This window comes from Narcine bancroftii, chromosome 2, assembly GCF_036971445.1.
Source record: "Narcine bancroftii isolate sNarBan1 chromosome 2, sNarBan1.hap1, whole genome shotgun sequence".
Classification (NCBI taxonomy): Eukaryota; Metazoa; Chordata; class Chondrichthyes; order Torpediniformes; family Narcinidae; genus Narcine; species Narcine bancroftii.
The window spans coordinates 230,106,162-230,128,832 of NC_091470.1; the positions used below are offsets into that span (position 1 = coordinate 230,106,162).

Below are 22,671 nucleotides of genomic sequence, written 5' to 3' on the forward strand. Positions count from 1 at the left end.
TTCTGTCGTCACTAAATGACAGATGCTGATGAGACATCAGGGCAGGGTATCATAAAGGGAAACCTGGAATATTCATCAGTTACAGTAAGGAAATATACATTTTTGTTGTTGGAAGGTAACAGTCCTTTAAAATCTAAGCTAATCCTCTCAAAAGGTTGGGTTGCCTTGATGAGAGTGGCCTCTGGAGCTTTGAAGTATTGCGGTTTGCATTATGCGTAAACGGGACAGCTTTTAGTCACATTTCTGACTTCTTCCAGAGAGTAAGGAAGGTTGTTAGCCCTTATGTAGTGGAAGAATCTCGTGACTCCTGGGTGGCACAGTCTGCTATGAATCTCTTTTAACCCCTTCAGCTGAGTTCCAGCAGCAGATCGTGACAATGCGTCAGAGGGATCATTTAACCTGCCCGGTCTGTACTGGATCTCATAATTATAAGTTGAGAGTTCTGTTCACCAGCGTGCCACCTTATCGTTTTTGATTTTACTTTTGTGTTTAGTACTGAACATGTAGGCGACAGATATCTGATCAGTGACAAGAGTAAATTTTCTGTCGGCTAGAAAGTGTCTCCAGTAGCGAACAGCTTCAATAATAGCCTGGGTTTCTTTTTCAATGGCAGGATGTTTAAGTTCAGGTTGTGTAACGTGCGGGAGAAGAATGCCACCAGTCTGACCTTTTGATTAAGGGTTCCAATCTGAGGCATCAGTTTCCACTTGGGATGGGATATCCTCGTCAATAGACGAGAGTGCAGCTTTGGCAATGTCAGCTTTAATTCTCTCAAAAGCCTTCAAGGCCATTGGAGAGAGAGGAAAAGATTTAGTGTCATACAGACAACTTGCCTTCATGGCATAGCCCTGAACCCATTTGCAGTAGGAGGAAAAGAATCCCATACACCTTTTAAGGGCTTTAGCTGAGTCTGGGGGTGGATTTTTTGCTGGATTCTGGCAGATTTTGCCCTTGTGGACAATGTAGCCCAGAATGGGAGCTCTGTCGCGTTGAACACACATTTGCCCTCGTTAAATGTAAGGTTGAGTTCTTTAGCTGTTGCTAAAAATTTCTTTGTTGTTGTCGTGCTCAGCCTGTGTTTTCCCACAGATAGTGACATTATCCAGACAGGGAAACATACCCTGTAACTCATACATCCTAACAATCTTATTCATTTCCCTCTGAATCACAGACGCACCATAAGTGACCCAAAAAGGTACCCTTTTAAACTAGTATAACCCCCCATCAGCCTCAAAAGCCGTAAAGGACTGTTCCCTTTTCTTAATGGGGATTTGGTAATAAGCTGCTTTGAGGTCGATAGTGGAGTACACTTTGTAATGCGCTATCTGATTAATCATTTCATTGATGCGTGGCAGGGGGTAGGTATCCAGGTTCGTGTAACGGTTGATTATCTGGCTGTAGTCAATAGCCAGTCGTCTTTTGGTGTAATTTTTCGCGACTACCACTTGGGCCCGCCACGGACTCTAACTTGGTTCAATGACTCTGGGTCTCCGCTTTGATAAACTCATGATCCTCTTTGCTGTAAGAACGGCTCTTAGTGGCAATCGGCTGACACTCAGGGGATAAATCATTGAAAAGGGAAGGAGCTTTGATCTTTAATGTGGACAGACCACTGTAACTAATGCGGGGCATGGTAAGTGTGGGTAGTGGCCCACCGAAATTTAACACTGCACTGTTCATCTGAGATTGAATATCTAACCCCAGTAACACAGGGGCGCAGAGCTCCGGCATAATAAAGAGCCACACGTCAGCAAGGCAATGTCTCTGCAAATTTAAAGTAACTTTACACTTGTCCCGTACAGTATTTGTAAGTTCACTACAAGCCATCGATATCTTTCGGTTCGCTGGATATCTTCGCAAATTTAAAGCTCTGGGGACTCTCTCGTGGATGTAGCTGTCAGTACTCCCCAAGTCTATTAGACAATCAAAAGTCTCACCATTCACCTCCCCCCTCATAGTCGACCGTTCCAGTCTGTAACATCCCCCAAGCTTTACAGTCAATTGAGCTATCACAGGGGCTCTCACCTCGCTATCACTTGAAGTCGATTCAGCCTGCTCGTCTGAAGATTCCCCCTTTTCACAGTTGTCTTCCATTCCTGCAGCTCCAGGACACATTTTCTTGGTGCTTCTCTTCTTCTTCTTATCAGTGGGAATACTTTTCGCCTAACATACTTTAGCGAAGTGGCCAAGTTTCCCACAATAGCTGCAGGTAGTAAATTGAGCTGGGCACTTCTGTTTGGGTTGCCAGCTCTTATCACAGAAGTAGCATTTTTCAGGAGTTTGCCCTTTTCTTTCCTTCGGGGTTCCAGCACTCCTGGATGTTTCCTTTTTGGTTTCTAGCATTTCACTGGACTGCTTGGCACTTCTCAGTGTTTTGGCTAGAGTGACTGCCCGGTCGTAGGTTAAGGGCTCCATCTCCAGCAGCCTCTGTCGGATGTAACTGGAGTCAATCCCGTTGACTAAAGCATCCAGCTTCAAGGCATTGTAGTGTTGTTGCACATTGACTGCCCTGACATCACATTCGTTTGGCAGTGAGTCGAGGGCCAGTGCATAGGCAGCATCACTTTCCCCGGGTTTCTGGCATCTAGTCAGTAACTAGTGTCGAGAAAGCACCACATTCCGTGGTGCTGTATAGTAAGCAGTCAGAGGTTCCCGGGCTATAGCCAGAGTGGTACCTCCTTGCGTTACAGCGAAAGGGACCTCACCCAGCAGAGAGTTCAGGTGGCCCCACTGTATCGCCTCATCGACCACGTTGTTTTGAGCCATGTAGTAATCGAAACAAGCAATCCAGTGGTTGAAAATTTCTCTGGCCCTCGGGGCAGACTGGTTGATTACCAGCCACTCTGGCTTGAGGGCTGCATCCATTTCAGTTTATAAATTGAAGTGCCAGTTGATGAAGTAGACAAAGACGACGTGGTCAAGCAACAATCATTTTTATTAGCAGAAACTCATGGTACAATAATGAAAGACAATAGGTGTATACACAGTTATACCTACGGGGAGTGTCCTTAACAGTAGAGATAATGCACAGCCAATGTTAGTACAGCAAGGCTCGGCAGAGGGCAGACAGGCAGCTTGGCAGACATTCACCACAACTACTACTCCATCTTAATCAGTCATTTTCTCTTGGCTTTGACTCTGACCAAGTCTCTGACCTTCTTTCTAGTTCAGTTGACACATAATTTCTCGAACTGACTTGCTGACAGGAAGAAAATGCAAATAAAATTTGGGCCAGATCTTTCTGAGATATTGGTGCCAAAAGAAGGTGTTAACTTCCTGGAAATATGGGACTTCTGGGGAAATACAGAAGGCCCAGCCTCGTAGGCTGAGTTCTGCTCATAGTTTTCTGTCACTGGACTCTGCACCAAGTCCAGGGGTGAAGTGTAAGCTTGCTACATCTCCACAGTCAGAGACTTTTCCCTGCATTGTTAGCTCTGGGTCTGGCAGAGCGAGCCCACTGATCCCTGTCTGGCCCGCAGGAGAAGGAATCTCAGGGTTGTATGTGATGCCATGTATGTACTCTGACGATAAATTTAACATTGAACTTTGGCTTTCAGTTTCAGAAGTATCTGAAGTCTTTGACAGGTTCGATGTTCAACAAAGTTAGCATTTGTAGCTTAGCCAGCTGTCAAGGGTGGCAAGGTTAGTTTAGCGGTTAGCACAACACTGTTACAGTGCCAGAGACTTGGGTTAAAATCCAGTGTTGTCCATAAGGAATCTGTATGTTCTCTCTGTGTCTATGTGGGTTTCCTCTGGAGGCTCCGGTTTCCTCCCACCCTTCAAAAAACGTACTGGGGTTGTAGGTCAATTGGGTGTATTTGGGTGGCATCTGCTCGTGGGCCAAAAGGGCCTGTTACTGTATAAATTTAAAGTTAATTTTCTTTTAAATTGTCCTTTCTTGGGGCTTGCCCTAATCTCTGGTTTGGTTGATGTCATCCAGTATTTGTCTCTGTCACACTTGGGGCTGTGCCATTTTACGTTAATGTTGGGGCATCTGGTAAAGCTAATTCCATATTTGGTACATGAGATAGTATGAATTCAGATGGTTCTCACTAGTTGCAAGTTCTTGTCTATCATGGTTGGCCTTGTATATTAAATGTTGTGTTTCTTTCCTGTAATCGTGTACAAATAGAGTATTTGAGAATTATGAAAGTAAAATAAGGTAAGAGAGGAACTTTCCTGATTACTTTGATAGGAATTACCTGAGAATGAACACCTGCACTCATCACTCTGCATATCTGTTGTGGACTGGAGGGCATTTGGCCGAAGCACCTTTATTGGAACACACACAATCAACTCACTGAAGCAGTACATCTGCAAACCTTCTCGACATCACCCAACAATACAGAACAGGAGAAGACATGCCACTGGTGAGAAGCTATAGAGTGATATTTCACAACTTGCATCGAAAACTTAACCGAAGGCAGCTTTCTGATTCTCTGAGTATCAACGCACTGCAGATGTTGGAAATCCGGAACAGTGCAGAACTTGCTGGTAACACCCAGCAGGGCAGGCAGCATCTGTGGAAAGAGAAGCAGTTTATGCTTTAGGCCCAGGGTCCTTTGTCAGAACTGGGCAAGAGGTAAAAAAAACAGGGTCAGTGTCAAAGGTAGAAGAGGTGCAGATAGAGGGGAGATATTCCTGAATTCGATGATGAATGAGCATTACAATCGAATTTGAAGAAATATTTGGAACTCCCACACTGAGTCAGACGTTGGTGAGTTTAGGCCACACTCCAAGGATTTGAGCATAAGATTGAGGCTGGGATTCCAATGCGTTCTGCACTGTTGTTCTCAATGTCTTTTGAATTATGTATAAAGTGGAGCTCTAAATGCAGGACGAGAATTTTTAGCCAACATTTCCCCTTCAACTATTCTTCAGCTAAGTACTTTATTGATATTTATGTGATGCTGCTGTATACATATTTTATATATTTTAAATAATTTTGTAACTAGTGGAGTGATTTATTCTCAAGTATAGTGAGGCGCATGGAAACTTTAAAATATGCAATACAAATACATTGTTTTCCTTGTCATTATAATCCCATTTTAGACTCCAAACTTTCTGTGAGTGTAAATTACTTCAGTGAACCTTCAGTGCTGATGTATGATAAAGGGTATGTAATTTAGTAGAATTTTTACGTGCTTGACTTGTGCAGAGATATTACAGGATCTTATTAAGACACTCAGAAAATACAACACATCTGGCACTTATGATAGCATGGTTTGAAGGAAAAGTCTCTTCTATTTTTACTCATCTTTGCTCTGGTGTGTTTAATCTGCTTGCATTCTTTTCACTCTTTCATGCTGTCATTCAGCTTTTCCTTTCTTTTTTTTCCCTACTTTACTCGCATTTACTTATTTTATTTGGTTCATTCTGCTTTAATTTCTTCACCCTCGTTTGTGACAAGATCTTGTGAAACATTCCTTTGCCTCTCCTTCTTTCTTCATGCTGTTTTTAAATGATCAAAATTCTTCAGGTTCAAAGCTCGATGTTGATGTATTGAATTGCAGTGACAGAGTGAAATGTGCTGACCCCACCATAGAATGCAATCAGTTCTACAACAGAGGATGAATTCCTTGGCAGTCCCCCCTCAGAAATGTGAAACACTCTTAATTTTCTGAAATGTCAGCTATGTTGCATTCTCCAGTTTTGGAATAACCCTTAAACTCAAAACCTATTGAAATTGAAAGTGCCACCCTGGTGAGACAAGCTAACATGTTGTGGTCCATTGAGAGAGAGAGAATGGAATAGTAGCCCGATTGTGGAGCAAATAGATAGGAACTGATGATGTCCGTCTGTCAGTCTGGGCAGGTGAGATCTTTAGACGTAACTGAGAAGAAGCAGAGTTCATAGACTCAGTAAAATCAGCGCATGATTGCCATTTGACCAAAATCACCAGTGTTTCTGGTGACTGTCATATTGTTGCTTTAATCACATCCATACAAATTATTGAAGTGTTTTTTATTAAAAACAGATGCTGCTGTTGCAATGCAAATTGAACCAGAGAGACTGAAAAGCGATCTTTATGTAAGTGTTGATATAGAAAATCGTGGGTCAACACATTCGATGAGTTTCCAGCATTCCATGGTCAGTAAAACTTGAATGCTTCTATAAGTTAGCTGGTACTTTGTATTGGAAAGCTGGTTGATAAATTAGGGTGATAAGATATAGAATATTGGTTCTTTGTATACCAACAATGACCCATGTAATACTTCCATCTTTTTGATTTGGCCCAAGCACAAGTGATCCTCCAAGTGTCTGTCCTTCAGAGGTATTTCATTGGCTGTGGCTTTGGGATGTCCGAAGGTCATGCATGAAGTTGATTAATTGAAAAGATCTCCATTGTATTCGCACATTGGGAGTAATGAACATCCATCCCAAAGTCTTGCCTTCATGTTCTATCGATATTGGTGAAACAAATAGAGATGCAGTGATCTAACTGTGACAATAAAATTGTCTAAACAAACATACAATTTGTGATACAATAACACATATACAGAAAATTGCATTACAACACTGATAGTATTATTAAATATTACTTAGAATTTCTGTTTAAAACAGGTTGTGTGAATATTGAGCCATCAGGATTTGGTACAGAAAGCAGTTAAGTATCCAGTCACCTAATTATGAATGAATTTTTCATCATTGTTCCCTTATTTTCGACTGGCATAGATGGCTGCTTTTGTATCTGTGTGCTCCTTACATGGGGAATGGCTTCATTTAATGGAAGGATCTGTAGTGTGACTATAAGTCATGGCCCATATTGTAAACCTTCCTTCCATGGCCACAACCGTCTTTATACCCGTGGACAGGGAGGTTAATCCAATATAGCGGGAGGCTTTTTCAGCTACTGCACAATGGACATGCTCCTGGATTCAAAGCCTATCTCATGCAGCAATTGCATGGAATGGAATTCTACCCCCTGTCGTGTTGGTCAGTTGAAAATCTACATTCTTATTCTGAAGGGATATAACTATAGCACAGGCAAAAACATGCATTTAATTTTTAATTATACACACTTTGAAACAACCTTCTTTTGGCATTGCTTTATTTTAGAAAGGAAGATTGTCACGCAAGTTTACCTCACGGAGAAAAAAATCCTCCATTGATGACAGTGAAAATGTTGTGGACTGGTGGTCAAAGTATTATAATTCGATGGAAAAAGCTCAAAAGGTAATACAAGCTCATTCTTGTGAGTTTGTCCTTTAACGGTTGTTCAATATTATTCTATTACTAAATTAGATAATGCTCACTTAACCTCTCATACTACTTAATAATATTTTGGTTATCTATGATTTAATCGAGATACTTACCTTTGCTTAATGCCTTTGATTAACTGGAACCTTTAGTTACCAGAATGAACTGTTAAGAGCAAAGGGGAATTCCTTTTGGTCCCTAAGAGTATTATTCTTAGGTTGTCACGGTCAGTGTTGTGGGTTCGAATCCTGCACCGTCTGTAAGGAGTTTGTTTGTTCTCCCCATGTCCATGTGGGTTTCTTCCAAGTGCTCCAGTTTTCTCCTACCCTTCAAAACGTTCAAGGTCAGTAAGATAATAGGTCATATGGATGGATTAAGGACAATGAGGGCTCGTGGGCCGCAAGGGGCTGTTACCATGCTGCATCTTCAAATTAAAAAAATAAAATCAAGTCCTCTGGTACTCCAGAGGAACACCACTCCCTTCTTCAGCAAAACATTTTCTTGGTAAGGGGTTCTGACTCGAAACATTGACCGAACATTTGATCCCTTGGATGCTGTTTGACCCACTGAGTTTCACCAGTAGCTTCATTGTTTATGATTCCAGCATCTGCAGACTTTGTGATCCCCTTCTGAAAAATTTATCTGGTTTCTTGAATGTACACTTCTACACATGGTAGCTCTTCTGATCAAATGAACTTTCTCAAGCTATTAAGTTCAGATTTATTGTCGGAGTACATACATGGCATCATATACAACCCCTGAGATTCCTTTTTTCATTAATTGGTAGTGCAAAAAACTGTAATCAAGACCATACGTATGTATGTCAACAAATGAAATGTAAACAAACTGACTGTGCAATACAGGGAGAATTAAAAAATGAATAAAGTGCAAAAGTACGAGTCTTTAAATGAATCTCTGATTGAGTTTGGATTGAACACCAAAGTCTGCATATGTTGTAATTGTAGTCAAAACACAGAGATGCTGGAGGATTCAGATGGTCTCACAGCATCCTTAGGAGGTAAAGATATATTACTGACGTTTTGGGCTTGAGCTCTTCCTCAAGATGTGACTGGCTGAGTTCCTCCAGCATCTCTGAGTTTTTACTCTGATTGAGTTTGTCATTGAGGAGTCTAATGGTGGAAGGGTAACAGCTGTTCCTGAACCTGGTGGTGCGAGTCTTGTGGCACCTAGATCTCTTTCCTGATGGCAGCAGTGAGAACAGAGCATATGCTGGGTGGTGTGGATCCTTGATGATTGCTGCTGCTCTCTGACAGCTGCATTCCCTGTAGATTTTCTCGATGGTGGGGAGAGTTTTGCTTGTGATGTCATGGTCTGTATATCCACCACCTTTTGATATAATGCAATGGTTCTCAACCTTTTTCTTTCCACTCACATACTATTTTAAGTATTCCCTATGCCTTTGGTGCTCTGTGATTACTAAGGGATTGCTTAAGGTGGTGTGTGAGTGGAAAGAAAAAGGTTAAGAACCACTGATGTAATGCTAATTTTCTGACAATAGCTGTTACATTGACTGGTACATATGTCACTGGACTTCCTTCTCACTTATTTAAGTAATGGAGTAGCGTACAGTTTTCTAATCTAATGAAATGGTGATCAATCAAGACAATTTTAGAAGATTGTAATCTTGGCATCTGTAATGTCATTTACTTGCATTAAAACCTAGTGGTAGACCATCTGGTTGGAGAGAAGATTACATTCTAAGAATCATTTAGAAAGTAACTGATAGGTGGTGAAATTGTCTTCATCTCAATGTGATGTCTTGACCTTCACTTGATGGAAAGATGCTGTCTGCCCACTCATAATCAATGGTTACATGATATGATGTTGTATCTAACTTTGGAGAAAATAAGATGTTGAGCAAGTGTTTTAAATTTATTTTTTTGGGGCTCCTTTTTGAATTTCTTTCATAACTTTCAATGGGAATGATAATTGTTATGTGTGATTCTTATGGATTTACATTTCTTCTTATTTTTACTAGTCGTGTAGTCTCTCTTTGGAATGGTTTAAGGCTTGGATTATATAATCATATTTTTAAATTTTTCTCTCTTTTTTCATTTCTTTTCCTTTTTAAAAAAATATATCCTTGAATTAGTAATGTACAAGGTTAAAAAAATCTCTTCATGAGTGTTACAGCTGTATCAGTGTTATGCATCAATCTTTTTCTCTGTATGTATGTATCATTATATAAAAAGTTAATAAAAATATTGAAAAAGAAAGGAAGTAAGAGATAAACTCAAAATGGAAATGGTTAGGAGTCATCCAGATATGTAGTGCAAAAACAGGTCATTTAGCCCAACTCATCGATGCTAACCAAGTTATCTGTAATGATAGAGATCATGTAGAGATACAGAAACTGTAAAAACGCAGGCAAAAGAGCTGTTCAGTGAAACTAGCTGCAACATGGACGCAGTGAGCAAGAACAGACATAAACCGTTTAACAAAAAGAGCGCAAAAGTGGAAAGAGAGGCATGGCCAAAAATTAAAGGGACAATCGAAAGCCATTTCATCGATGTGGTACGCAACACCTGCCAAAAAAGTGTCCAGCATATGGTAAAACATGTTATATGTACAATAAAAGCAACCATTGTGCTCATTGCTGTAGGAACCAAGTGCAACAAAGCAAGGTTCATGCAGTAGATGAAAGGGAGATAGAGGAATTCTATGAAGGTGTTATGACTGAAAACAAGAAAGAAAACAGAGACTGGATGTTGAGATTAAAAGTGAATGACGTATACATTTCAGTTAAATTGGATACTGGATCACAAATTAATGTAATATCAGAGACTGATCTTAAGAAGATTAGAGCCAGACCAAAGATGTATGGAACAAAAGTGAAGGTGACAAGATATTCAGGTACCAATATACCAGTGCAAGGAGAATGCATGGTCAAAGTGAAACACAAGGACAAAGAACACATGCTCGCATTCATCGTGGTATCAAAGGATATACAGGCTATACTAGGTTTAACAGCCTGTGAGAAACTGAACCTGGTAAAAAGGCGCAGACCTATTCGAATGCCAAGGGAAGGACTAACTTGTAGTCACAGACTATTACTCCCTGTATCCAGAGGTGTGTAGTTTGAACACCACCACTGCAGACGCTGTAATAACAGGTATGAAAGCCATATTCTCCAGATGTGGCATGGCAAACAAGGTCTTCACAGACAATGGACCCCAGTTTTGCAATTTAAAGTTCTGACAGTTTGCCAAATAGTGAGTCTTTGTACACACCATGTCAAGTCTTCATTTTCCACAGTCCAATGGTCTAGTGGAAAAATCAGTGCAGACAGTGAAAAGACTGATGAACAAGGCAAAAGACAGTGGAATGGACTTCTTCCAGAGCATGCTAGTATACCGCACAAAACTGCTCGAGTATGGTATGTCACCAGCACAACTCCTTATGGGACATAGGCTAAGATCAAACCTACCCATTCAGGAGAACTTCCTAAAAACAAAAGCGGGGGAGAGAGTGAGGAAGTTCAAAGAACAACAGAAAGAAAAGCAAAACTTTGACAGAGGAACAAAAAACCTACTGGAACTCTACACTGGTGACCAAGTAAGGCTAAAAGACAAAACAAACTTGTGGACTCAGAAGGGAACTGTCCTTAGTGAAGTCCAACCAAGATCATACACCATTTAGACAGATGAAGGTGCTGTTCTGGGAAGAAATCGTCGAGATCTTCAAATGGGACCAGCCACAGTAGATGGAAAGATACTGTTGAACAACCCGAATGTACATCTGAGAAGACATCGTCTGAGGCAACAACTCAGTTTCAAGGACAATCAATCAGGAGATTGTCAAGACATGTGAATCCTCCTAAGAGACTCATAGAGCCATTTTAAAGCCTCCTGTTATAGAATGAATAGTGCTATCTTATTCGCTCTTCAAGTTTGAGTGTATGTAAATGTGAACACACAAAACAAGTTTAAAAAATGTTAACACATGTTAATAATGAAAATGTAAGTTCTTGATGTTAAAGTTTAAATTGCAGAGGTATACAAAGAAAACATGTTAGTTAAAAGTGAGCTACTTTTGTTTTAAGAAAGGGAGATGTAATAATAGTGATCATATTTGCATTGCAACAAGCAATGCCTTACTGTTTGATTAGACTTGGCTGCCATCAGTGGGCTGACACACCATATGTGTTAGCTGTAATGGAGGCTTGCAGCCTCATGGCCTCATGGTGCTGTTTACAACAACTTTTAAGTAAAGAACCTTTTCCTTCATCCATATGTTGTCTTCAGAACTCATACATACAAATGCAAGATGAAACACTCTTGATCTGTACCAGTCCCATATCCCTCTAAACCTCTCCTGTCCAATCCAAATGCCTTCCTTAGGCAGCTCATTCTATATAAGCACCATCCTCTGGTTGAAAAGGTTTCATATCAGGTCCCTTTTAAATCTTTCCCCTCTCGCCTTAATCTAGGTTATCTAGTTTAAGATTTTCCTACCCTGGGGAAAAGACTGACCAGTCACATCCTCGATGTCCCTCGTAATTTTGTGTACATCTATAAGGTCATTCCTTAGCCCCCTATACTCCAGGGAGGAAATCCTCAGTTTCTCCTTATAACTCAAGCCCTCCAGTCCTGGTGACATCCTTGTGAATCCTCTTTACATCATTTTTACTTTAATGATATCTTGGAACTGCTCAGTGAATTCCCAACATTGCATTATCAGCTGTAACATGATGTCCCAACTCTTATTCTCACTCCTTTGACCGATGAAGACAAACATGCCAAATATCTTCTTCACCACCCTGTTTACCTGTGTCAGGTGCTGTTAGGTTGGGATTTGGATCAACTTTATAAGATCATAAGATATAGGAGCAGAAACAAGGCTATTCAGCCTATCAAGTCTGCCCTGGCATTCAATCATGAGTTGCTCCATTTCCCCACTCGGCCCCACTGCTCGGCCTTCTCGCCATAACCTTTGATGCCCTGGCTAATCAATAACCTATCAATCTCTATCTAAAATGCATCCAAAGGCCTGGCCTCCACCACCACCTGTGGCAACAAATTCCATAGAATTACCATAGATAAGGAGGGAAAGTGGTGGATATTAGCATTTCCAGTAACCTGCTGTCCTCCTTTATGGTGGTAGATGCCATCAATTTGAGACTAGGTTTATTTTTTGTATGAATAATTCTCTCAAAATTACTGTCAGGATCTCTATGTTTACATGAGGTTGCTTTTCATTAACCCATCTCTGTTTTGCCAATGTGGCCAATTAGCGAAGCCGTTCTATTGATATTGCAGGAGCAAAGAGGACAATATCATTTCTATGTCGGTTTATATGAACAACAAGTCAGTGTGGTTTTCATGTGGTTCAATTGATTCACGAGATGAACAATCGAAGCAAGTCCAATTGCATTGTTATGAGTCAACCGTCCGATGGTAGGCAAGCACTAAATGTGCCTCAATTTGCTATATTGTCTGATGGCTAGAGAAGGGAAACAGTCCTAATATGTTGAAATGCCATGATGATTTTACTACACTGCACTTCCACAGGTAGTATTATTTATGTGAACATAATTCTTTACTTTCAACATTGTCTTTCTGATTAGGTCAAAGCGAAAGATTCAAGCTCCAACCAACCTTCCAGGAGAAATGAGGATGGTGAGAGATGACACAAGTTCTGTTACTTTGACAGTGTCCATCCATGGTTATTAGGTTCCACACCTCTCATTAGGAGATCTAAACAGGAAAGGACATAATGAAGGATTAAGACACAAGAGTCTGCAGACCCCGTGATTGAAGTGAAAACACAATGCTGGAGAAACTCAGCAGGTCAAACAATGTCCTTTATATAGGAAATATAGGTCGGGTCAGATACAGCAATGAGCTCTCTGAACCCTTCTCCATTAACAATGGCTTGAAGCAAGGCTGTGTTCTCGCACCAACCCTCTTTTCAATCTTCTTCAGCATGATGCTGAACCAAGCCATGAAAGACCTCAACAATGAAGACGCTGTTTACATCCGGTACCGCACGGATGGCAGTCTCTTCAATCTGAGGCGCCTGCAAGCTCACACCAAGACACAAGAGAAACTTGTCCGTGAACTACTCTTTGCAGACGATGCCGCTTTAGTTGCCCATTCAGAGCCAGCTCTTCAGCGCTTGATGTCCTGCTTTGCGGAAACTACCAAAATGTTTGGCCTGGAAGTCAGCCTGAAGAAAACTGAGGTCCTCCATCAGCCAGCTCCCCACCATGACTACCAGCCCCCCCACATCTCCATTGGGCACACAAAACTCAAAACGGTCAACCAGTTTACCTATCTCGGCTGCACCATTTCATCAGATGCAAGGATTGACAATGAGATAGACAACAGACTCGCCAAGGCAAATAGCGCCTTTGGAAGACTACACAAAAGAGTCTGGAAAAACAACCAACTGAAAAACCTCACAAAGATAAGTGTATACAGAGCCGTTGTCATACACACACTCCTGTTTGGCTCCGAATCATGGGTCCTCTACCGGCATCACCTACGGCTCCTAGAACACTTCCACCAGCGTTGTCTCCGCTCCATCCTCAACATCCATTGGAGTGCTTTCATCCCTAACGTCAAAGTACTCGAGATGGCAGAGGTCGACAGCATCGAGTCCACGCTGCTGAAGATCCAGCTGCGCTGGGTGGGTCACGTCTCCAGAATGGAGGACCATCGCCTTCCCAAGATCGTGTTATATGGCGAGCTCTCCACTGGCCACCGTGACAGAGGTGCACCAAAGAAAAGGTACAAGGACTGCCTAAAGAAATCTCTTGGTGCCTGCCACATTGACCACCACCAGTGGGCTGATATCGCCTCAAACCGTGCATCTTGGCGCCTCACAGTTTGGCGGGCAACAACCTCCTTTGAAGAAGACCGCAGAGCCCACCTCACTGACAAAAGGCAAAGGAGGAAAAACCCAACACCCAACCCCAACCAACCAATTTTCCCCTGCAGCCGCTGCAACCGTGTCTGCCTGTCCCGCATCGGACTTGTCAGCCACAAACGAGCCTGCAGCTGACGTGGACTTTTTACCCCCTCCATAAATCTTCGTCCGCGAAGCCAACCCAAAGAAGATAATGATACATAACCAACATTTCAGGCTTGAGGCCTTAATCATGGTATGAGCAAATGTAGGCAGGCGCCCAAATCTATTTTAGTGGGGGCCAAACTGGGAGGCACTGCCCATATTTTGTCCATTGATCTTACCTTGATGAAGGGATCAAGCCTGAAATGTTGGTTATGTATCTTTATTTTGCTATATAAAGTTCGACCTTCTGAGGTTCTCCACCATTGTGTTTTTACTAAGGACATAATTAGGAATTTGCATGTTTAATGAAACATAAAACATTCCTTCTCCAGTGTGCAGGATTGTTGGTCGTTGAAGGTAGAACTGTCCAATTCCTGGGAACTCGGGTGCTTTGACCATTAAATAATATCACAAATTTGTAACCAATTGCCTTCCTCTGAATTGTTTCTTTAACCAATGTAGGCAATTGAGAGACATCTGCCTCAAAGTGCAGGTGTAGAGATGCTTTGAACGCTTGCATGTTTAGGGAGTCCACAACAGTATTCACTCCTCAGAATAATATGATTACATTCCCTGGACAGTGCTCAAAAGCAGAAGCTGTATTATTGGCACAGCAGACATTTCTCATGGTCCACTCTTATACCACTGTGAAATAAGTCATTGTGGGAAGTGTAATGCTGAAAAAATAGCACTTCAAAACTGGATGCAGTAAAATTCTCATTGTGCGGAATTCAAGCAACCGGAAAAAAAATTGTGGAAAATAAATAGCTAAAAAATACAAAAGTTTAAAATTGGAACCCCCTCCCCCCTCGCCTTTGCATTCAGTTTGCTAATCACATGAGACACAGCCTCAAGCAACTGAAAAATTCACTTATCCGACATTTACCAATCCCCATAGGTTCCGGAAACCGGGGGTTTTATTATCTGGATCAAAAAGGTCGGGAAAAGGTGAGATTTAGTAACATTTTTTAATTGTATGAAGTGTGAAGGGAAATTACAATAAATCCAATGTCTGCCCTTTTACCACCTCCCTTTGGGAGAAGTAACAATTCACTTATTAAATTTTCAGTTTAGTTTGCTCACTGTCCTAAGTCTTCACTGGAGACCATGTTAGGTGACCATTTATGGAGCACCTCCATTCAGTCCACAAATGTGACCTGGAGTTTCCAGTGGCCTGTCCCTCTAATCTGCCTCTTTGCTTTTGGCTGACTGAAGCTCAAGGGAAGTAGAGGAAGGACACCCATTTAACTGCCTTTTGGCCTCAGTGTGGAGATGTATTCCAGGTGAGGAACAATTCCAGCATTCTCTCTTACAGCAGTTTCCAGTGTCCACAGATGTTTCCTTCTGCAACTTCAGGAGTTATTTCTATTCCCAATTATTTACACCCCCTGTCCACAGATATTTTGTTCCTTTATCTCCCGTTGCCATCTTCTTTCACCTTGCACCACTGTGTCTTTACCATTCCATCTCTCCTGGAATTTATTCTATCATTAATCTCACTTTTGGTTCTCTCTGCATCTCCACCAGAACTGAAAATCTTCCATCTCTAACTTTACCCAGGTCATCGGTCTGAAGCTTCAACCAGATTTGTCTTCTTCATAGATGCTGCCTGATGAATATGTCCAACATTTTTTTTTTGCTTATTTCATGAACAAGTCAGACTACTCTTTTCATTAAAATTTATGCCTTTCACTACTTGAGGAGCATACAAGTTGCTTATGTTTCTGAATTATGCTAATTTTAATCTGCTTCTTTTATTTCTAGTGCTGGACGTACATGACAGTTTTCTCTCTTTCGATGATGAAGATGTTGGAAAGAAAAAGAAGGATAAAACACTCAACTTGAGGAGTTCTTGCGGGGCAACTCTAGAGGTAGACTCCACATCTGAATGATCTCATTGCTGAAATACAGCTGCATTCCGTCCATCAGACTCATTCTCATTGCTCATGGTTACATATCATTCATTGAAATGCCCAGCGAAATGAGAATCCATGGGTAAAAGCAATTATCCATCGTGCAAACCAACCTTCCTTTTATTGGCTCCATCTTCACCTCCGCTGCCTCGGGAAGGCAACCAACATATTGAATGAAAATTCCAACCCCAGTCACACTTCTTTCTCCACCCCCCCCCCTCCCCGCCCATCACAAGCCCTCAGATTTACTTTTATCTGGAATGGATCTCCCTTAAAATCCCTGGTATCTGAATTGTGGATGCCAGATAGGTGAATTTTCCGGTTGCCTGAGACTCACTCTTACAATGTCTATCTAATACACCAGTATTAAGAATAAACAGTTTAAAAGACCAATGACAGTGCAAAATGTAAAGTTATTTGAATAAAATCACTATTGTAGTCCTTAATTATGTAAAGTTCACTTTAATCATGTCATTACTGTAGCTTGAAAATTTAAATTTAAATTCTAAGCCCGGTCGCTGGCACTGTAACAGCATTGCACTAACCATGCTGCCATCATAATTAACCCACCCTCCCCCAAGTTTACAGATAAAGCCTTACTAATATACTTAACAGTAATAAAGATAAAGACTCTGACTAGGCAGGAATGGGGAAACACTTTGGGAGAGTGGCTCCAGTGGCCGGCTCTTCATCCCAGGTGCTGCCATTTTATTCAAACAGCTGCTGCGGGCAGGGCATGACCAGGGCGCTCCGCTGGCTGAACATTCACTCCCATCTTCACCAGTGGATTGTGTGTTGCTTCGGAGAACATTTACTCTTACAATTTTAAACTTTTATTTAATTTTTTATTTACTTTAATTAAATTAATTTATTTCCTTGAAATTTCTTTTGCCAGTTGGTTGGGTTGCTGGTTGCTTGAATTCCGGATACTGGGGATTTTACTGTATAAGATGATGGCTTGTATGTTGAACTCCATGTTTTTCTTTAATACTATATCTTATACTTTTGAGATTAACTTGCCTGGATAGCACACAAAACAATGTTTTTCACTGTATCTTGGTACAGATGACAATGAAAGGCATGGTGAGCATAACAGTTAGTATAGCACTATTACAATGCCAGCAACACAAACACTGTCTGTAAGGAGTGAAACACGAAAGTCTGCAGGCACGTTGGTTGTAGTAGAAACACAAAAATGCTGGAGGAACTCAGCAGGCACACAACGTCCATAGGAGGGAAAGATTTAGAACCGATGATTCAGGCCTGAGCCCTTCCTCAAGGTAGCCTGAGTTCCTCCAGCATTTCTGTGTTTCTACTACAACTTAATAGAGGTCTACAAAGATAAGGTGGCCAGTGCATTTTTCCCAGGGCAGGAATAGCCAACACCAGAGGACATCTGCACAAAGTAGGGGAGATAAGTTTAGGGGAGATATCAGGGGTAAGTTTTTTAACACAGAGAGTTGTGGGGGCCTGGAATGCCTTGCCAGGGATGGTGGTAGAGGCTGAAATATTAGGGGCATTTAAGAGACTCTTAGACAGGCACATGGATGGAAGAAAAATAAAGAATATATAGGACAGCACAACATCGAGGGCCAAAGAGCCTGTACTGTAATGTTCTATGTTCTATAAGAAATAGGTGTTTAATAGGAACTGTTGATGAACATGATGAGAGAAAGTGTGCCTTTCACTTGAGCCATAAGTGGAAGGGGAGAAGAAGATAGCATTGAGTGCTCCTTGGAGGCTGATCCTGGATGATCTTGAGGCCGCGATTCAAAACAATGAGCCGATACAGCGCACGTAGTTTAAAGAAAATTATTTGCGAGGATATAAAAGGGGTCAAGCAGTGTGGTCCAGTCACTCGGAGTACGACACTTCAGTCCACCGCTGTGGAGACACCGGCGCTTCAGTCCACTGATCACGATGCGCAGGCGGGCACCACCGGCAATGGCGGCACTCTTGGGAAGTATCGGTGGCCCGTGATCATTCAGTATCATTTGCTTCATGAGGTGGGGGGGGGGGGTGAGGATGTCGACAGTGGTCCACAACCCAGTTTGGTGCCACAGCCCCGAGACCGAGAGCTGAATATTACTGTATAGAATTGATGTCCTGGTAGTTACCAAAGGAATGGAACAAGCAGTCTGGGAAGAAATTGTGGATGGGAATCCTGGAAGCAGGTCTTCAGGTTTCCAGTCTGACACCCAGGTTGATTGATCAACGGCTCATTTAATGAAAATTCCAGTAAACAGAGAACAGGGAGGTGATAGGTGCTGGGGTGTTGTGGAGGATGTAAACACATTTTCTAAGGGACGAAGATGTGTATTTTATTGCAGCAGTTAAATTCTAAGAGATTTTACCCTTTTCTGATGAGAAATTCAGACATGTGATTCCTCCTTATAAAACAAGATTCGGGTCCCAATATAATCTTTACTACTCTCCCGCTGCACATGAACTTGACTGAAGGAAGACTGGCCTGTGACGTAACAGTTGTGGCATAATCAAGGGCTTCCATAGGGTTATAATCATGTATTTATCCTTTAGTGCTTGTCCAGTGATCATGTCTGGTACTCCTGGAAAACTTCGATATTTTCATTGTACATTGCAGCTTATCCATTGCCTTATCATAATAATTGAAATGGCATTTGGTTCTTTTTTTCTTCACCAGATATATGAAAATGAATTAGAAGAAGCATTCGATAACTTTAGTGATTTGGTGCAAACATTTGACCTCCTACGTGGCAAAGCAAATGAAGATGACATGAGTGCAGATGATGAAAGAATTGTCGGAAAATTTAAGGTGGGTTTAACTCTGTGCTGTCAAAAAACTGGCACATAGGAACATGGTAGAACAGGAATGTGGTAGGCTCTTGGAAACAGGATAGGTACTTGGGAACATGTTAGGCATGGAATATGGTAGACACATGGGAACGTGATGGGTGCTTGGGAAGGTGATAGGCACTTGGGAATGTGGTAGGCATGGGAATGTGGTAGGTATTTGGAAACATGGTAGGTACTTGGGAACATGTTAGGTACCTGGGAATGTGGAAAGCAGATGGAAACATTAGGTTCCTCTCTTTACTTGGAAAATTACCACTGCCTCTTCATTGTTGCTGGGCTAAATCCTGGAACACCCTCTTCAACTGCAGTGTGGTAGTCCCTTCACCAGAGGGATTGCAATGGTTCAAGTAATGACACACCACCACCATGTCAAGAATAGTTTGTGCTTGCTGGAGATTTCTAAAAATGGATAAATGAAGGAAGACTGCCAACAAAATATCTAGAGCTGATTGACAAGATTGTTGTGGTCTCTGCTGACAGTTGAAGTATGTGAAGGAATTTTAATTGAGTTGAATTGTTTATTTTCATGTGTATCGGATAAAGTTAAAAAGCTCTTTTGTGTGCTATCCAGGGTATGTCAACTTATCTGGCAAATAGTGCAATAATAGCAAACAACTCAGAGCAGGTAGTGTTACCACAGGTCAAATAATGCAGGGTGTAGAGAAAAGTACAAAAACTATGCAGGATGTTGGAAAAAGTACAGTTACCAATCAGTGCAAGGGTGTAGTCTTTTGGCAGGGAGAGATCCACTTAAGAGCCTGAAAACTGCATGAAAGAAGAGCTTGAATCTTCTAGAGTTTGTGTTTTCAAGCTCATGTATCTTCTGCCCAACAGAAGGGGAGAGAAGAGAATCTAAGCTGGGTTGGTTGGGTCCTTTAATATGCTGACTACTTTCCCAAGACACAAGGAGATATGGTTGGAGTCGATGGAGGGGAAACTGGCTTGCATCATTGCTTGAGCTGTCTTTGCAACTCAAATACACAAAAGGCTATATCACTACGTTATTGAGCTGGAGAATATTACAAAGATTAAGAGGGGCAAATCAAGAAGGGTATTTGAACAATGCAAATTCCAGGCACCATTAAAACTGGAGGAGAAGTTTGGATGAGTATCTACTGAAGTAGCAGGCCAATGCAGCTTAATGCAGGGCGGCATGGTCAATGTAGCAGTTACTGCCAGTGCTTGGAGTTCAAATCCAGCACTGTCTGTAAGGAGTTTGTACATTTCCTCTGGATGCTCTGGTTTCTTCCCGCCCTTCAAAAATATTTATGGGTGGGTTGCGTTAGAGAAAACAAGTTCAGTGGGTCCAAAGAGCAGCGAATCTGAACACTGGCTAATTAACGGTGCTCTTTATTCACAAGTGTAGGGAAGTTGCAATAGGGATACCACACACACTCTCTTTCTTTCTCTCTTGCAAGGGTCACACAATACAATTGCATCGGACGCAACAGCTACCCGAAATTTGCACCACCTGAGAAGAAATGGCTTTACAGTCGAGGAATACAACACAGTACCCGTCACCCTAAATACAGTGCAGGCATGGCTCTTTACTAACTAAAGTAGGCTTACAATAAAGGTGATCTCTAGGTGTACCACTGCTCCCCACCCTTTGTCAGCGCCCACCTTACCAATGTTTCTCCATGGTTCGCAACCTGGAATGGAGCAGGGGTTTGTTCTGGGGGAAAAAGAGGCAGATGGTTCACACAGTGCAATCGGCTAGAGAGTCTGGCCCAGGTGTGTGTTAGGTGATTAAAGGGGCCAGTGGTCAGGGGTGTGCTAATCTGTGGGTGGAGGTTGACTTTGATTGGCAGGTGAGGTGACTTCCGATTGGATACCGATCGTGTGACACACGTCATCCTCCGTATTACACGGGCCACACGGGCTGATGGGCCGGAAGGACTTGTTACAGTGCTGTATGTCTAAATTTTTTAAAATAAAAGGCTGCACAGTTGGAAGCTCAGTTTCTTCCATAAAAAGTCCAGGGTCCATGGGATAACAGTATAAAAGGCTCTCTTCTCTTTTACAGGGTTCATTCTTCCTGTGGAAATGCATTGATGACCATGATGCAGAATACAATATGCTGCAGGGAATGCCATCCAACAGTTCTGTTAAAGTCTTAATCCGAGTCTATATTGTGGCAGTAAGTAACGTGGGTGCCTCTCCTACGGAAATATATACAAACTCTACCTCCCCACCCTATCCCTCAAGGTTTCACTGTAACTTCTGCAAAATAAATAACAAGGCCAGCAAATGCTGGAGATCTGAAGCTGAAGCAGACAATGCTGGAAGCATCCAGAATCTCAGACTACTTTTGTTGATATAAGAGCCATTGAATTTGCAGATGTGTGACTAACTCTGAAGAATGCCCAATGGTCAGGACATGAGAGGTTATCTTATCTGTTTCCTCAACCTGTTCAGACATAAGTGTTTCAATGAAGAATTTATTCTTTCTTTCTTACATAGATCTCCCTTTACAAGGCATGACCTGGGGTAGATGTGGGGTAGTCTCTCACGGAGACAAGATTAGAACTTTTCAGCTCCTCAATCCTGTACCGAACAGAATTGTGGCTGATCTACAACCCCTCTTCAAACATCTATTTCATCTCCAAAAATCAACCTGTTTGTGGTTTAAAAGGAATTGTTTTATTATCAAGTGCCACTTACAGAAGGGAGTTCCAAGCACCCACTATGCATAGAATATCATTTAAAATATTGGGCAGCATGGTTGGCGTAGCAGTTAGCGCAACACCTTTACAGCGTCATCAATCAGGACTTGGGTTCAAATCCCGTGCTGTCTGTAAGGATGTTCTCCCCGTGTCTGCGTGTATTTTTCCCGAGGGCTCCTGTTTCCATCTACTGTTCAAAACATACTGGGGTTGTAGGTTAATTGGGTGCAAGTTGGGTGGCACAGACTTGGGGCTGAAATGGCCTGTTACCGTGCTGTATTTCTAAATTTAAATAAAATAAAATTTAAAAGTTTAAATATTGCTATGAAAGTAATCATTCCTATTGGAATTGCTGGTCCAGTGAAATCATCATGTAATTATGAGCATATATTAAAACCAATATGCTTCACGATTATTTATTTCATTAAAAATTTGGATGTATAGCATGGTGACAGGCCCTTCTGGCCCACAAGCTTGTGCTGCCCAAATACCCGAATCAACCTACAACCTGCTCCCCCCACCCCACTTTGCTTTGAAAGATGGGAGGAAATTGGAGTATCTGGGGTAAACCCTTGCAAATATGGGGGGAGCATGCAGACTCCTTACAGACAGTGCTAGATTAGAAGCCTATTGCTGGTTCTGTAACAGCAGTGCATTAACTGCTACGCTAACCATACTGCCCCTACGCTAACTATGCTACCTGGTTATACTGTAGTTATATATTCTTTTTAACTGTTTGCCTTTACTAGGCTACTAATCTGCATCCAGCAGACCTTGATGGCAAAGCAGATCCATACATTGTACTACAGCTTGGCAAGACTCAAATTAAGGATCGTGACAATTACATCCCGAAAGAGTTGAACCCACTATTTGGAAGGTTTGAAGATGCATTATCTTTGTGCATGTGCTTCTCATTGACTGATTGACTCAGCTGCATGTGCCTGTCCCAAGTGATTTTGCTGCTCCTTCTGTCATATGCTACCATTTCCTATCGATGAGTGTGTTGCAATGTGCCTGTATGA

The 22,671-nt window shown here is 41.8% G+C and overlaps 1 protein-coding gene across 4 annotated transcripts in view; it reads left to right on the forward strand.

Annotated features, from left to right (window-relative positions):
• The window catches only part of LOC138755131 (fer-1-like protein 6), a 291,982-nt gene that overhangs the window by 228,934 nt on the left and 40,377 nt on the right, over nt 1-22,671 (forward strand). For 3 of the 4 annotated variants that reach the window (XM_069920494.1, XM_069920493.1, XM_069920492.1), the window contains 8 exons: nt 4,196-4,370; nt 5,978-6,090; nt 7,060-7,176; nt 12,788-12,839; nt 16,000-16,106; nt 18,811-18,942; nt 21,010-21,123; nt 22,399-22,526. In XM_069920494.1, the coding sequence (XP_069776595.1) occupies nt 4,196-4,370; nt 5,978-6,090; nt 7,060-7,176; nt 12,788-12,839; nt 16,000-16,106; nt 18,811-18,942; nt 21,010-21,123; nt 22,399-22,526 (938 nt within the window). The remainder of the gene's footprint in view (nt 1-4,195; nt 4,371-5,977; nt 6,091-7,059; nt 7,177-12,787; nt 12,840-15,999; nt 16,107-18,810; nt 18,943-21,009; nt 21,124-22,398; nt 22,527-22,671) is intronic. The other variant, XM_069920491.1, reaches the window with a different exon arrangement.